Here is a 16,895-nt window from a genome sequence, read left to right on the forward strand (position 1 = left end):
ATGAATATACATAAATATTAGTATTATATATTTAAAATAAATAAAATATATTAAAATTTGATAAAAATAGAATCTTGGTGATGTCTTTTAAAAAAATATGTATGGTATAATGTAAAAATTTGAGATAAAACAATAAAAAAATAATTGTGATGTATTTTTGAGGATAGTATAAATAAATTAATGATAATGTATTATAGAGAATACTATTTATTCTTTAAAATTATTTTAATAATATTTCTCCCAACTTGAGAAAGATCTGATAAAGAGGGACTAAGCATTTTTTTTAACATCTAAAATACCTTATATACAAGCCTATATAAAACAATATACTATACAAATTAAAATGTTTTCCATTCAATATTTGATTCAATCCTTTTATTTTTCTTTTCCAATTTATCATCAACTTTTTATTATAACAAACATCAATTTTTTTTTTGTTTAATTACAAAAATTGAATTAATTTAATTTATATCAATTATACAGTACCTAAATTAGAAGTGGAAAAATATCCCAAAAATTAGTGGGACCAATATGGCCACCCCACAACACCAAATGGTTCAGCTTTTGTTCAACTCTTATCCTCCTTTTCAATCTTTTTTTTATTATTCGATATTTTAAATAAATAATAATAAAAAAAATGATGGTAAAATATAAAAATTTAAGTTAAAATGAAAAAGAAAGAGTATTGCTATTAGGTACCAGTGGTGTCTAGCACCTTCTCGATATATCGCGTTGCGATTGGCTAGCGATACTCTCTATAAATTATTATATTAAATTGTATGAGACCCGATACTTAATTAAACCAATAGCGATATTGTACCACTGGTGCCCTTTAGCATTTAAAAAAGAATTATGAGATATTTTAAAAAATAAACACTGATTTTTTTATTTTTTTTTGTTAAGAAAAAATAAACACTGATTGAAGTGCATTAAAAGCAACAATTACTCCCAAGTCAATTGGGTGTATATGCGAGAGAGAGATAGTTTACAAGTCCATTAACTGTGTCCTTGAAGATGCCGTCATTTGGAGGATTTTTCAAATAAAAATCAATTGCTTTATTTTGGAGACTACAACTCTCCATCTCCACGCCCATTTCTGAAGAATTTTCTAAAGTGGAATACTTTTGTGATGGAAACAGTGAAGAAATATTATCCCAAATTTTAGATTAGAAATACTAAAAAATATTAGTGGTTCTTAATATTTTTCAAGGTATTAATATTGTTGTTTGTAAAATTTGTATTGGATTTTATATAATTTAATGTAATAATTTTGATGAACTTAATTATCACTAACTAGTAACTAATCACAAAACATTATCTTTAGGTTGTGCTAGGTGTAAAATAACAATAAAACTCTTATAACTAAGTTGAGTGTATGGATGGTAAAACATGAATAAATAACTGATCTAGTGACTGACTACAATTGGAGATCATGGCCGGGTACCATACAAACAAAGTAAATAAAAGAAAAATAAATGATGAATTAAAGTGAAAAAAGTGTTGTCGTGATGATGATGATGAGTTAAGAAGTATAGAAGAAGAAGCTAAAAAGGGAATCTAATTGACAGTGTCCATGATGTTGGTCTGAAGTACAAGTCTCTTTAAATTCTGACTACAACATCTCAAGCCATATCTCTCTTGCTCATATGAATCCCATCCACAATTTAGTGAAATTTATCTCAATTATTTATTCAAAAGCAACAATAATGTGAATTATTTGCTTTTCATTATAAAAACAAGTTCTTCAATTTTAAAATTTTGACTAATTAGAATTTTTACCGTTTAAATTTTGACATATATTAAATTATGTTTTTTGAACTATTTAATTATTAAAAAATTCTGATGAACTATTAAGATTGTTATATTTAAAAATATTTGTCTAGTTCTATTCAATTTTATTATTATGTGATTGTTTATATGTGACTATCAAATTTTGTCACATGAAATATTTTTCCAATCAAACTGGTCGTCCCATTATTAGCATTTATTTGGTCTGATTGCTCTACACTCTCTACAGTCCACAGTAAGGAGTAGGACCTCCCTTACCCTATCAAACTCCATTGCCTCAACGTTTTCTCCAATTTAGGAATTAAGATTAGGCAGTCACTATTTCAAAGTCAAATTAATTAATTACTGATAATTCCGTTTCAATCAAATACAAACAAAACTAATGAAGAAAACAGAAAAACTATGATTATATGCTTATTACTATATAACATGTAACAGAAGAAACAAAAGTTTATAAATTAAGGTGGCTAAGAAGATATTTCTTAGTCATATTTATATTGTAATATAAATTTTTTGGTTTGTACAATTGTTGAGCTAAGTAGGGGTATTTGCGGGACAAGTGATGCAGGTTGTAATTTTTTTTTTTTTTAAACTAAATTGCATATGCAGTTTTTGTAATTTTAAATTGCAATCGCAAAAATTATTTAGCCAAAATGTAGTGTAGTGCGGTGCGATTTGAGTGATTTACACTATTATTATTATCGAACATTATAATACAAAAATCTACAAAATCAATCTACAAAATCTTAATTATACAAAAAGTATCTTCTTGGAGTTTTAACATTATAACTTATTACATACTCACTAATTATCAAGTCATTATATTGAATTGTCTCTAAAAATTACATATATTTATTTTTATATGAAAAAAATAAAAATTATATTGTGAAAATTAGTAATAATATATAATGCGGTACATTTTGAATTGCAATTATTATTAAACTCACATCACCAAAATTCAACTTTATTTATTTTAGCTCATATTTTTATATTACACCACATATCAATTTTTCTATAATTTTCCTTACAGCATTATAGTATTTTACTTTAAATACATTTTATTAATTAAAATAAGAAAAAAAAAAGTAAGAAAGAGAAAATAATAAAAAAAATAAGGAGAGTTATATTTGCACCCCATAAAATTATAAATACACCCCATTATTAAAAAAAATATAAACTTAAATAATTTTTAAAAATTACTCTTAATACTTTTTTAAAATTTTTCCTCACATTATTTTATGTTAATTTTAATACTTATTTTGATTTCTTTTTCATAATTTTTTCTAACTCAGTATATATATTTTTTTATTTTTTTCTAAGAAAATTTCATATAATTTTTTATTTTAATTTTTTTATCATAATTTTTAAAATATAATTTAATTTTGTTTGATAGGTATATTTTTTAAGAATATAAATTGAAAGAAGAAAGTTAAAAATACTTAGTACAATGAAAGATATAAATTTTATATAAAATAAAAATTATTAAAATGAAGTTATAAATTTTATATAAAATAAATAAAAATTATTAAAATGAGGTGTATTTAGAAATTTTTGGGTGTAAATAAAATTTCCCAAAAATAAATGTTGAAATAAAAATAGAAAAATCAATAAAAAAATTTAAAAAAAAAATATTTGAAGAAGTCCAAAATTTTAGAAAATTATCTCTACAAGTAAAGCATAAATAATGTTTGAGCAAACATGAAGAATAATTTAACTCATTTGATGTAACACTATTTGATCATAATTTAGCTAAAAATTTAAAAAGGGAAATTTGATTTTCTATACTTAGAAAATCAAAAAAAAATTTCCCTAAACCAAAAATTTAAAACCTAAAAAAACTATTCCTTTTTTTTCAAAACCCCAAAAATACCCCCCTCACAATATTCTCTCTCTCTGCATCATCTCTCTCTCCCTCTATCTCACCCCAACCGCCCACCCTCACCCGAACCACCCTCACCCACCCACGTCAACCCCAACGCCGATCACCACCCTCACCCCCGTCGACCACGACCCCAACCCCTCCGACCCCAACCCCAACCCGAAAGAGCAACCCCAGTCTCTGAAACTTTTTTTTTTTCCTGCGATTTGAGAGAGGGAAGAAGACAAAGGTCCGATGGTCGGACCTTGGGGGTCCAATGGTCGGACCCATCGGACCCCCAAGGTCCGACCGTCTTTTTAATTTTTTTTTTTTTTTTTTTGCGATTTTGGAGAGAGAGGAAGAAAGGGTCAGATGGTCGGACCTTCGGGTCCGATGGGTCCGATGGTCGGACCCATCGGACCGAAGGTCCGACCGCTTTAATTTTTTTTTTTTTTTTTTTCCTGCGATTTGCGAGAGAGGGGAAGAGAGAGGTCCGATGGTCGGACCTTGGGGTCCGATGGGTCCGATTGGTCGGACCCCATCGGACCCCATGGTCCGACCATCGGACCTGGGGTGTGGGATTTTTGGGACCGGCTAGATAGAGAGAGAAAGAGAGATAGTTTTAGTTTGGGGGTATTTTTGGGGTTTTGAAAAAAAAAGTATAGTTTTTTTAGGGTTTAAATTATTGGTTTAGAAATCAAATTTTTTGATTTTCTAAGTATAGAAAATCAAATTCAGTTATTTCAGCTACACTAAGAACTTTGACGCATACATGTACTAGATCTTTAGGTTAGCAGAAAAAAGTACTAGCTCCTTAGGATCACATTTTTGTAAAATTATAAAAAGAAAAAAGCCATGTTGTAAATTTAGCAATATAAAAAACAGGCTTCAAGTTTACATGATATATTTGCCTAAATCATGATAGTAACAAATATTCTTTATGTTCTCTCTGATCACGAGATTACCTGGTCACGAGGACAACTATGTCCCAATTACATAGAAGGGTATTACATCTTAAAATAAGGGTTCCCCATATTTATATAGCTAGATTTTATCATAAGGAGTATTGTATTTGATCCTCTTTCAGTGTTAAAGGCCAAATTCACTCTTGTTTGCCTTGCTGGACAGGCAGCAGGGCCGGCTACAAGGTGGCGCAACTGGAGACTAGGCCGCCTCACAATTTTAGAAGCCCAAAAAATTAAAATTTATATTATATATATGAAAATAAAATAAAATATATAAATTTTAATTTGTTATATATATATCATAAAAATGTTATAGAACAATTTATTAGTTTGAAACTTAAAATGTATATTGATGATGGTATTTTGGGCCGGTGTGAACCTCACCATTGTTACTTTTGTTGTAGATAATGACATTTTTAAATATTATATTCTTAATTTAAATAAATAAATAAAAATAGACCCTAATAACCTCTATAAATTATTGAAATCAATAACAAATAATAAAAATATTATAACTTAATTAAATAAAAATATATTTATTAATTATTATGCTTCTTTTTAAATTTATACCATTGATAACATATATTAGAAAAAATTAATAAAATTTTTGGCATAGTATTTTCTTTTTTATAAAAGTGCTAAAATATATTGTACTTTAATATAGATGTTATTATAATTAAATATTACTTTAAATTAGCATATGTGGTGAGAAAAATGATTTGTTAAAAAAGTTAAGGGTAAATACTATTTTAGATCTTGTGTTTTGCAAAAGTTATCGATTGGACTCTCTGTTTTGTTAAATGAAAAAATGGATTTTGTAATTTCTAAAATAGTAAAAATAAGATCCTGAATTTAATTTTTGACAATTTTTTTAATATAACAACCTTGAAGACAATTCCTAATACGAACACATACAGAAAATGTAAACAGTTTTGTCATAACACCTTTAGATCAGATTATTATTAAACTTTATTTTGACAAAATACATGATCCTATTTGTACCATTTTAGAAAATATAAGATCCATTTTGTCATTTAACAAAATAGAGAATCCAATTGGTAATTTTTGTAAAACTCAGGGTCTAAAATGATATTACCCAAAAATTAATTAAAATTGATATTGTATAAAAATTTAAATAATATTTATTTTAAATTTATCTTATTCATGCAACATGGCCTTAATAATTTAATATTATGTTGATGTTCAAACAAAAACAATAGTTAAATGAGGAGCTTCAAAGGTGTTTTTCTTATAATTAAAAATAAAATTAAAGCCTTTAACCTAATCATGTGGGGGTCCATTGATGGGTACTACACCCATGTGATTTCGTTAAGGAATGAACAAAAATATTAGCCGGAAAACATTAAAATAAATATACATTAAAAAGTTTGGTGTTGTTGTAGGCTTGAGTCATGTCTAATCTAAGATAAATAAATATTTATGAAGGCGACAAATAATATTAATAAAGATGATAAATATAATACAACTCCATAATTGACATTAATTGGAAGAGATTTTAAAGGAATCAATATCGCAAAATGCATGTATCCAAGGGGAATTTAGTCCAATAACAATAACCCTGTTTTTGAGACCAGAGAAGACAAGTGAAAATATTTGAAAAACTCAATCACCGATATTATAATTTTATACAAAATCATTACACTTCCATGCTTGCTTACAAAAATTTGAAGGCAAGTATACATTACATTATATGATTATTCTAGTAGTACATTCTTATGAATACCAAAGGCATAGATAGAAAATTATCATAACACTCTTTTTTGGGATGTACTATACATTTTTCCAAAATCTAATACAAATTGATTTTTATAAATGGATTCAAATAAACATTACATCAAGTGACCTAGTCCACTAGTGCATGAATAAGGCTAGATTTGCCTTCTTTTCATAATAGAAAGATAAAGAAAGTCAATACTAATTTATAGTCTAGTTATCATGATTTGAATAAAGCTTAATACTGTATCAAACTTACAAATCCATGTGTAATAACTAATAAACCAGATGAGTTTTGCAGATAGAACTAATTATCACACACACATGGCATATGATATGATCTGAAATCAAATTTTCAAACTATTCCCCCTATACCCTTCTTTTATTTTCTCATAATAGAACATAATAAAGTAGAAAAAATATGATACAAAGTAAAAAAAGAAGTGTTCTTTGCAAAGGGAAACATAGATACAATTTTCTTGGTTATGATTTGATTTTGTTGTCAAATGTACAACAGTTACCAGTTGATCAAGAGAGCAACAAAACAAATATAATACCCAAATCCGAAGTAGGAAACAGTAACGGAAATCCAAGAACCATACAAGCCTTCAAGTTACTTGACTGTTTGGACTTTGATTGAAAATAATAAGCCTACAGCACATAACAATTAGCATAGGAGTAGAAGCAAAATATAATTTTTTCAAAAAGATGAGATAACTAATGCAAATAAGTTATGCAGAACCTCCAAAGCTGAGGCAAATTTTCAAAATGCAGGCTTTTTTTTTGTTTGCTGTTATTTTGACAATCAACACCTCCATGCTGAGACAGAGATAAGCTCCTTTCGCTGCCAGCAAAGGGAAAGTGAAGACTGTTTCTTCTCAACATGGAAGCCCCTAACCGGAGTCCGCTGCACCAAACACTCAGCTTGGGATTCAGTGAAGTTACTGAATACAGCTGGGGAAAACCCGGAATTCAAAAATGAAGATCTCCATGGAGGTGTTGTTTCAGGAGAACGGTGGCGATTCAGCACGAGTTTCTCGATTCTTGGTTGAAGTAGGAACTTCTCAATCTTTTGCAGGGCCTCTAGGTTGACATTAACTGCATCAAGTGATTCAATAAGGCCTGAATAAGAGTGAAAAGCGTGAATGATTTGGTGTGGGAATGGAACATCTGTTCGATCAGACCCTCTTTCTAATGAGACCACAACTTTTGGGGAGAGCTGGTTCAGAAAGCGGAGGACCAAAGGAAGGGATAAAGGGCAGCTGGAAAGAGAGGTAATTGGGAGATTTACCGCAATTGCCTCATCCTCTGAGACGTGAAGAGGCACTGGCCAAGAACCAGAGTTGAACGTTTCCAGGCTTACAATTTCGAGCTCAAAGGCCAAGTTGATATCAGCAGCAAAATGTTTCAAGTTTTCGTGAGTAAAACCAAGCTCGAATTCTTCATGTGTGGATGGGGAGACAAAAGCAGTTATCTTAAGAGAAACACCTGCAGCACTAGCATTCCTTAAGGCCAGCTCTTGCATAAAAGAGGCCCATTGCCCACCATATCCAATATCAAAATCAATAACATGAATTCTACTAAAGCCTTCCAAGGCTTCTAAAATGGCCTGGTTACAAGTGAAATTGGCAAACTGAAGAACCGGTGAGACTTCAGAAAAAGTTTTGTAAGCTCCAATCTTGAAAACGAGATTGAAGGGTGGCAAAGCCAATGAGTTGTGAAGGAGCAACTGTAAGGCCTCCTTGAAATAGAAAGCAGCCCGTTGGAAAGGCTTACCAAGAGGAGAGACATGGTGATTGAGCCGCGCCAATATCCCTTGCGCGAGTACCGGATTTCCGGTTTCTATAAGCTCAGCAGCCTTTGAAAGTTGGTCAATCAAAGCCTGCTGAAGCTGGTGGTTCGCCATTTCGTCTCCCGCTCCTGCTCCTGGGCTCAACATTTTCTGCTTTGACACAGCCATGGTTGGCCTCTGCTGATGGAACAATTGAAGCTGCTGTTCCTGTCCACGAACAAAGAGCTCTTGCCCTGAATTCGGAAACTGAACCTTTTGGAGCTGATAATTAGACCTAACCCCACCAGTATTCAGCCTCTTCGCCGGGGGTTGAGACATAACGTGGTGCTCTTGCAATTGAGCATATGTTAAAGGCATTACCAAATGAGCTTGGTTCTGGTTTATCACCATTTGAGGATTGGCATCCACAGAGTGGACCAACTGCTGCTGCTGATGCTGTTGTTGATGAAATACTAAAGGAGAAAGCGAAGCTGGCATTAAATTGTTAGCTGAAGTCGAAAACATGGGACTCAAAGAATTGTTGTTTTGTGAATTGGATGAGCTATTAAAAGGGAAATCAGAACAAGTTGTTCCTTGTAGAGAAGGAGGGTCAATAATGCTGCTCATCAAATTCTCATACCCTTGATCCACCACTTGGAAACCTCCTCCATTGAATTCCATTTCTTGGGATGAGGAGACACTCCCGCTCTGCAAAAGCCTGTTCAATCCCAGAGATGGGTCATCAACATCCGCCATCATCAACCTCAAAATGGACTGGTCATGACCCGGTGACTCAGCTAACACGCTCTCCCAGTCCTCCATTCCAAGCCCACATTTTCCCTCCGCTAATGCTGCTGCCGATGGGGTCTCGGGGGCTGCTGGCGCCACGCCGCCGCCGGTGTCTGTGGAGCCGGTTGCGGCGCCGCCGTCGCTGGTGCTGGCGAGCGAGGAAGACAGTGTTGAGGTGGATCTGGTAGGACTTGAGCTAGTTGTAGGGTCGAGAACAGAGGTGGGCTCAGTGCTGCCCACATAGCAATTCTGTTTGGTGATTAGAGTGTTCCACTTTGGTGTCGTTTGCTGTGGTGGTGGTGGTGGTGAATCTGAAGCAGCAGTAGTCGAAGTAGTAGTAACAGCAGTAGTGAAGAAATCTAAATGCCTCTTCCCTTGAAACACCTCAAAGGGTAGGAGCATGGCCTTCATCTAAAGCAACCAAATCAAATAATAGCCTATTATAACCCACCACTCCTAAAAATTCCAGTTTTCAACAAAAGGGATCACCCACACCCCCTCACAATCACAAATACAAATTTGCTTACTTATTAAAACTTTAATACAGGAGAAGAAGAAAGAGACAACACCCACTAACTTTCTACTTCTGCAGCCTATTCATAAACAGTTATATATGCAAGAGACCCAATTAGACTGAATCGTCTTCTTTTTCTTCTTCTTCTTCTTTTTTGGTGTTATAGGTTTGTTTGTTGTTGGTTTCTCTTCTCCTTCTCTTTCTGTGTGTTTGTGTTTTTTGTGTTTGGAGTATTTTGTCTTCCCTCTGTTTTCAGCTCTTTGGATGCGTGCAACAAAGAAAACATATAAAAGTGGTAAAGTGCCACTTCTCTCTCCGTCTCTCTCTCTCTCTCTCTCTCTCTCTCTCTCTCTCTCTCTCTCTCTTTAATTTTCTTTTCTTTTTTAAATTAATAAACTTCGACTGTGTTGTACCCTCCCACACGTCATTGTATATTAAACAATGTATTTTTTTCTCTTAAATTTATTTTTGTATTTAATTTTGATTGGTTGTTAAAATTTTGAATTTTTTTTTTTTTTCTGAAAATAAAATTTTGAATGTTTGGAAAGAGATGGCATGATGGAAAGGAGTGGTCTTTCTTCACAGATTTTGAACTAATTACAATGGAAGTACCGCAACAGAAGAACCATTAGGAGTTTATTATGACTGTGGGATTTATGTTATTAACTTTATGGAGGAGCGAGAGTTAATCTTAGCTTGATTCTTATTGTGGAAGATTGTGTTATGACAGTCACAACGAGTGTGTGTGCTATTTCTTGAGGAATTGTTTGAGGTCTGGAAAAAATGGAATGAAGGCGTGGAGAGTTCTATTTCAAATATAGATGCGGGTTAAAGGTCTTTCTTTACTCACTGTAGATCCTGTGCTTTTATTTTTTCAGCTGGACTTTTGTTTGAGCTATGTGATAAAGCTTTCGTTCTAGCAATGTTTTATCTTTTGTTTTTTCTGCTTTTGATTTTTGTAGAGCTTGTTTTTTTCTCTTAGTCAGTGTTTGTTTCCTAACATTGAATTTTCTTTTGCCATTGTGTATCTTTCAGGTTCGGCTATTAATGCATAATTGGGTGTTGTCAAATGAGGCACCTCAAGTGTTCAGAGTTTGTTAGAGAAGGAGTTCTTGCACAAAACAAAAGGTAGCTCCATAGTAATCGATTTTCAGAGCTTGTTTTAATTGGTAGGAGCTGGTTCATTGCTGCTATTAACAAAGACAGAGTTATTATATGAATGCCTTCAATATTGGAATGGCAATAATTTAAAATGTTTAGAGTAACCATTAAAGTTTGCATCAATAGGAAGAAGTTGTCTTCCACATGATGGAAGTTGTAATATTGACATCCCATACTTTGAAGGTGATAACAACAGTGGAAAAAATACAGAACACAAACAAGACTGAAATTACATTTATATAAGAATCCTACGCACATACCTTTAGGAAAAATGGTATGAACATAACAATAACATTGCTTCATTACTTCCCAGTTCCCACATACCTAATGAAGTGTGGAATAAAGTGTCATCATTCCCTAAATCCTTGTTGTAAACTAGGAAGTTCAATATGTAATGTGCACCAATATGATATAAATAATGTCACTACCCTCATTATTATATCAGTACTCAGTACTCACCCATGTATTCAAATAGCATACATATTTTATTAAGCAAAAAGTTCATCCAAAATGGTGTCTTCATTGATTCAAAAAATGAAAAGTGTCAAACTATTCATCTCTATTTTCTTCAATCAGGTAATGAAAATACTACTTAACAGATCCCCTTATCTCAATGCCTTTTGAATTAATAACAAAAACTCTCTGAATTAATAACAAAAGGGGAAGATCTCAAAACGTTACCTACTACAGCTATGCTCTAAGTGATAATTATTTGAAAAGTGAAAAAAAACCAGTAAAGAATAAAAAAGAGGCACAGAAATTAAAAGAAGTCTTACACAAGCAATTAACATAAAAGACTAAAATAAAGAAAAAGACTAAAATAACCCTAAATAAATATCTAACACCCTCCCTCAAACTCACGATGTTGTTGCAAGAAGCATGAGAGTTTGCCTGAAAGAACAAAAATGAGAAATAGTATCCAACATAGTAAAAAAGTCAGCAAGTTGCAACGAAGAAGAAACATAAGGAAAAATAATGGTGCCCAACTTTAGATGATGACGAGTAAAATAGCAATCAATCTTAATATGCTTGGTGCGTTCATGAAAAACTGAGTTGTGAGCAATCTGAATGGCACTTTGCTAATCACAATACATAAGAGTAGGACAAGAGTGAATAACACCCATATCTACATCACATTTGGCTGTTTGTTCACTTTATCAAGCTGAGTTCCCTTCTGCTCAACATCACCTTTGGCTTCTTCCAAAGCCTTCATCAATTCATTGGTAGTGGAACTAGTTTTGAAAGCCGCTGACTTTGCTCAGGAATAAGCATACGCGAGTTTTAGATTAGTCTGGAAAAGGAAACAATGAAACCAAGTTAAGAGATTTGGATGGCGTATAATCTGCGCAAAAGTTTCAAAGATAACATCTATAAACTTACCCTGGCAGCTTCAATTCCTTCAGGATGCCCCGACTAGAAGTTCAACTTGTAAGGTTTCAGCACCAGCCAACTGCTCGTTCACCTCGACCATTATGCGGCCTTTTTATCGTTCCCAATCATATCAAGTGAATGCAAGTGTCTTGTTGTAATTTGTTGATCACCACTACCCTATTAATATATGCCATGGCCTATTGACATTATTTTCCCACTATCTTTCCACACCATCTTATGTGGATCAATAAGGGGAACTTTAATTTTGTATTAAAATAACAAAGTATATAAAATATGTTTATTATTATTTTTTTTTTGTTCTGTATAATTAAGTTTATGTATATGTGAATGTGATGATCATGGGCACTGGGCAGTCCCCGACATTTGAAAGTATGAAAGCTTTTTTATCTATTAGAATAGTGCAATATGGAAGGTTTGATCATTGGGTTTGTTTTAGTGGATAGGAATAGGATATATAACAGGCCGGGACTCTATTTTGTTTTTAACATGAATTTTCTCCAATCATAGGCAACTTTAAACACAAAATCACTTGGACAAAAATTAATGTCATCAGTTATTCGAAAGCTATTTTGATTAATATATATAGCTTAATTAAAAGGTACATTTATCTTCCTCCTCACTTGGTGGTCTATATATTCAAGTCTTGGCAATTCTTGCTTTGGTGTTTTTGCTAGCTTGTGGCGTTTGTTGTCTTGAGAAGAGAGAAAAGAACATATCATCTAAGACTATAACCCCAATCCTTTTTGGCTTATCCTATATTTAATTATATATATATATGTCTAGAGAGAGAGAGAGAGAGAGAGAGAGAGAGAGAGAGAGGGGGGGTTTGAAGTGTTGATAGAGTCACTTTACACTTGACATAACAGGGGTGAGGAGAATTGGTCGTTGCTATAAACCATCACATGGGGGGCAGGAGAGATAAATCAAAGCCTTGTTTCTGACATGTCCAAATCATGGTTTTACTAAAGAAATTCATTGTATACCTAAGCTTGTCCCCCCATCTTTCTCTCTCTCTTCTTTACTATTATCCAAATTTAATTAATTTTTTGAGCAGAAAAGAAAAGAAGACAATTAAAAATTTTGGTTTGGAGTTTGGACAATGAAAGCTTTTGCAGTACTAGCAGTACCAAATTAACTTACCAACCTGTCCATAAGGGTTTTATGTATTGTTGTCTCACTATGTTCAGTCCATATTTATAATGTTCAGTGGAAAAGGGTTAAAAGATTTGAGAGTGATGAAATAACCAAAATAGACAAAATGTTGTTCAAATAGTTAGTTAGTGAGTGACCTTTTCCAAATTTTGGACAAATAATTGATCAACTTTAAATTGCTAACCCATATGTGCACCTAGGAAAACATACAAAAATGAGAGCAAAACAAGGAAAAGGGAAAAGAAAAAGACACTTATGCTACATGCCAATGGTAAAACTAAAACATATATATAAATATATTTATATAATAAGTATATGCAATAGTATTGTTTAAAGCATTAATGGGTCATGGGGTGACCATTGCTGAAAATGATATAACAAAACATTACAACATTTGAAATGTGTTACATCATGTCCTCCCTTATATGTCTTTTGCTTTCAATTTGATATGATGTGACTGAGAGTAACATATTGCCAACCATCATTTATTTATTCAATATCTTTATTTAACATCATAATTAGCAAACCTAAACTTAATTATAAGAGTTAGCTATGCTATCATATAGTTGAAAAGAAAAAAAAAAACCACAAATATAAATAATGAATGACTAGGAAAATATTAGGTTGTTTCTTTGTGTCATGTACTACAGGAAACAAATCAATCTATTGGTTAGTCTTAATCCTCATAGTTGACGCATTAATTATTCTAAGCTTTCTTTCCAATTAACAATTAATAAAAAAAAACACCATTTGTTATAATGAGCAAAAACTTTTTTAAGGTTTTTAATACTAATCTCACTTTATTAATTTATTTATTTTTTCTTAAAAGAAAAAAATGATACTAAAAATTACCACCAAGACCAAGAAAGATTTTTCAGTTTTTTATTAATAAAGCTCATAATAAATTTGGTAAAATTGGGGTGGAAGAGAGAAGAACATATGATTTGGAAGGTGGTCAACTGTGAAACTAAGAAATGGACAAAAATGTTGTGATATTTGTATAGTGCTCTGAAATTTAAAATAAAACATTCAGACTTGTTGAATTGTTATTTTGTCCAATCAAATTCAGTGCACCCTCATTGTTTTTTGTCCTGCCTTCACTTACTTAATGCAACTGTCTTTTATATTTATTGTATATAATATACGTTTCAGATTTATTATCTCTTTTCTTCTTCATAATAAATTTAATGCAAGTACATAACAATTTAGTGAGGGTGTACTTATCAAAAAAAGTACATAACAATTTAGTGAGGGTATACTTAAATTTTTGTAAACTGCTCAAATTAAACAACTCACACAGATTAAACTGAGATAATTCAATAAAAAATATAAACTGAAAAACTCAATAAAAATATAACTCACTTAATCTTTATACTAGACGAGTTGAAAATAATATTAAACTGCACAATCAATTCGAACTAATCCGACTAATATGATTAAGAGGATTTTTTTATATATATTTATATATTTTATATATATTTATGTATTATATAATTTATATAATTATTTAAAAAATTATAAAATTGAAGCTAATATATTTTTTTATAGTTGTTGATTTGAACTTTGAATTTAATCTATATATTTGTCGTATTATTACAATTAACTAAAATATAACAATTACATGTAAAAATAAAAATAAATATTAGTGGTCGGTTTGGACGGGTTAATCCGACCAAACCCACTAGTTTTATTAGGCGAATTACTATTTTATTTTTTTAATTGGGCGAATTGCACTTAAATTTTTGTTACCCGATTATATTAGATTGAATAAAATATAATATAAATCGATCAAATCAACTGACGTAAACTCTTACAATTTAGTAGATAAATACTTATTAGTTATTATGCCGTGTATTTTATTTTTAGAAAAATTATATATAAAAGGAACGTCTCAACCCAAAAGTTTATAGTTTTTTTTTTTTGTTAGAAAAACATTTAAAAAATTATTTGAAATTTATTTTTATTTTTTTAAAATAAAAGACTTATTTTGTAAATTTTATCCACAATCCCTTAGCAAGGGAAAAATTTATATTTTAATCAGACACCATGCTTAAGTGAAAAACTTACAAAGCTAAAATGTAAACGAGTACTGAAAAGATGTAAATCATGCAAAAATTCTCAGCTAATTTTGATTCTAAACGTTAAGAATGCCTTTTATAATATTTAATAATTTTTTTTTATTTTTTAATTACAAAAAAATAAAAATATTTTCAAAAGTTCTATAAAACTCTTTTCTTTTTTAATTTTTGATATAAGAATCAAAATTTAAAAAAAAAAAAATTGAAAACTAAAGAAAGTTACTTTCAATTTTTTTTTAAAGAGATTTATTTTCTTAATTATAGTTTATTTGAATTTTCTGTCATCAATATTTTGGACATGAACCCTAACAAAGGGTCAGATTTTGGATTCGGACCCGAAGCCTAGACCCCAAACCCAAACCTGGACACTGACCCTGGCCCAGACCTCGACTCCAGACTCTGGCCCCGGACCCCAGTCCTAGACCTAGACGACAAACCTTGGCTTAAGACTAGATCCAAACTTGGCTCCGACCTCGACCTCAGACACAGACTTGGACCCCGACCCAGGACTCAGACTCGAACCCAAACCTTTCTTGGGACTCAGCCCCGGACCCTAATCCGAACACTGACCCTGACCTGAACCTCGATCCGAGTTCCGAACCTGAATTTCAGTCCCGGGTCCAAACCCCAGCCCCAGAGTCGAACTCGGACCTGGACCCTAGTCCCAACCCTAGACCCAACCCGTACTCAGACTTGACTTAAATAAAAACAAAAAATAAAAATAAAAAATGAAATTACAAAATCCACTTTGTTTATTTTTCTTTTTTTTTTTTCCTTTTAAATAAAAAACCAAAAGTAATTAGAGAGCACATTTTATTTTTCAATAACAAAAAGTTAAAAACACAAAAATTCTACCATCACTTTTGTTTGTTTAATTCCTTTTAAAAAAAAAGCAGTAGAAAAAGAAGGATTGTTTATATTTACTTCAAAAGATTTCATGCAAGTAATTTTTTTTATTTAATTTTTTTTAAAAATATAAAATATAATAGGCAAACCTTATTTATTTTTTCAAATGAAATCAGATTATGCTTTGTTACTATTTAAAAAGTTGTTAACATTTTTTGTTAATTATTTTTAAAAAAACATTTGAAAAAAAAAAATGTACCTAACTAATAACCCATTTAAAAAAAATAAAAAAATAAAAGTGAATCTAACCCTAAATCTATATTTTTTTATGCATGATAAGAAAATAAGCCATATATTGAAGAAGTCTAGCTCTATAGTCAATATATTCGGGCAATAATTGAAGTATTAAAATTTATTACAACTCATTTAACACATTATACATACATTCATTTAATATATACATCTAAATGAGTGAACATATTCTACACAAAATATATAATATAATTTTGTAAAATTATGAAGAATTAGCATATGCATCACCCCCTGTCAAGTGCCATTAAACTTTGTTGTGCTCATCAGTTGAAACATCTCAGCACGCCTTAAACAAAAATATATACACTAGAAACAATTAAGATTTGCACCACTCATTTAAAAATGTTAAAATGTAACTTTTGGGTATCTTCAACATTATAAAATAAAAAATAAAAAATAAAAAATTATCTTCCACTAAAAAGTAATGGTTCCCCTATATAAAAATCTGACATTAGTTAAGATTGTTATTCTTTTTTTTCTTTTTAACTAGTTTTGATATGTTATAAAAACTTTAATGCATAGTCATAATCTTTTC

General features: G+C 31.1%; 1 protein-coding gene across 1 annotated transcript; it reads right to left on the minus strand.

The window, feature by feature from the left end:
- Window positions 1-6,697: 6,697 nt before the first annotated feature.
- LOC115705915 (scarecrow-like protein 22) lies at window positions 6,698-9,846 on the minus strand. The gene has a single exon (XM_030633390.2). It carries the CDS (start codon window positions 9,314-9,316, stop codon window positions 7,151-7,153), a length of 2,166 nt encoding a protein of 721 aa, XP_030489250.2. The 5' UTR covers window positions 9,317-9,846; the 3' UTR covers window positions 6,698-7,150.
- Window positions 9,847-16,895: the final 7,049 nt, after the last annotated feature.

This window comes from Cannabis sativa, chromosome 1 (genome assembly GCF_029168945.1).
Source record: "Cannabis sativa cultivar Pink pepper isolate KNU-18-1 chromosome 1, ASM2916894v1, whole genome shotgun sequence".
NCBI lineage: Eukaryota > Viridiplantae > Streptophyta > Magnoliopsida > Rosales > Cannabaceae > Cannabis > Cannabis sativa.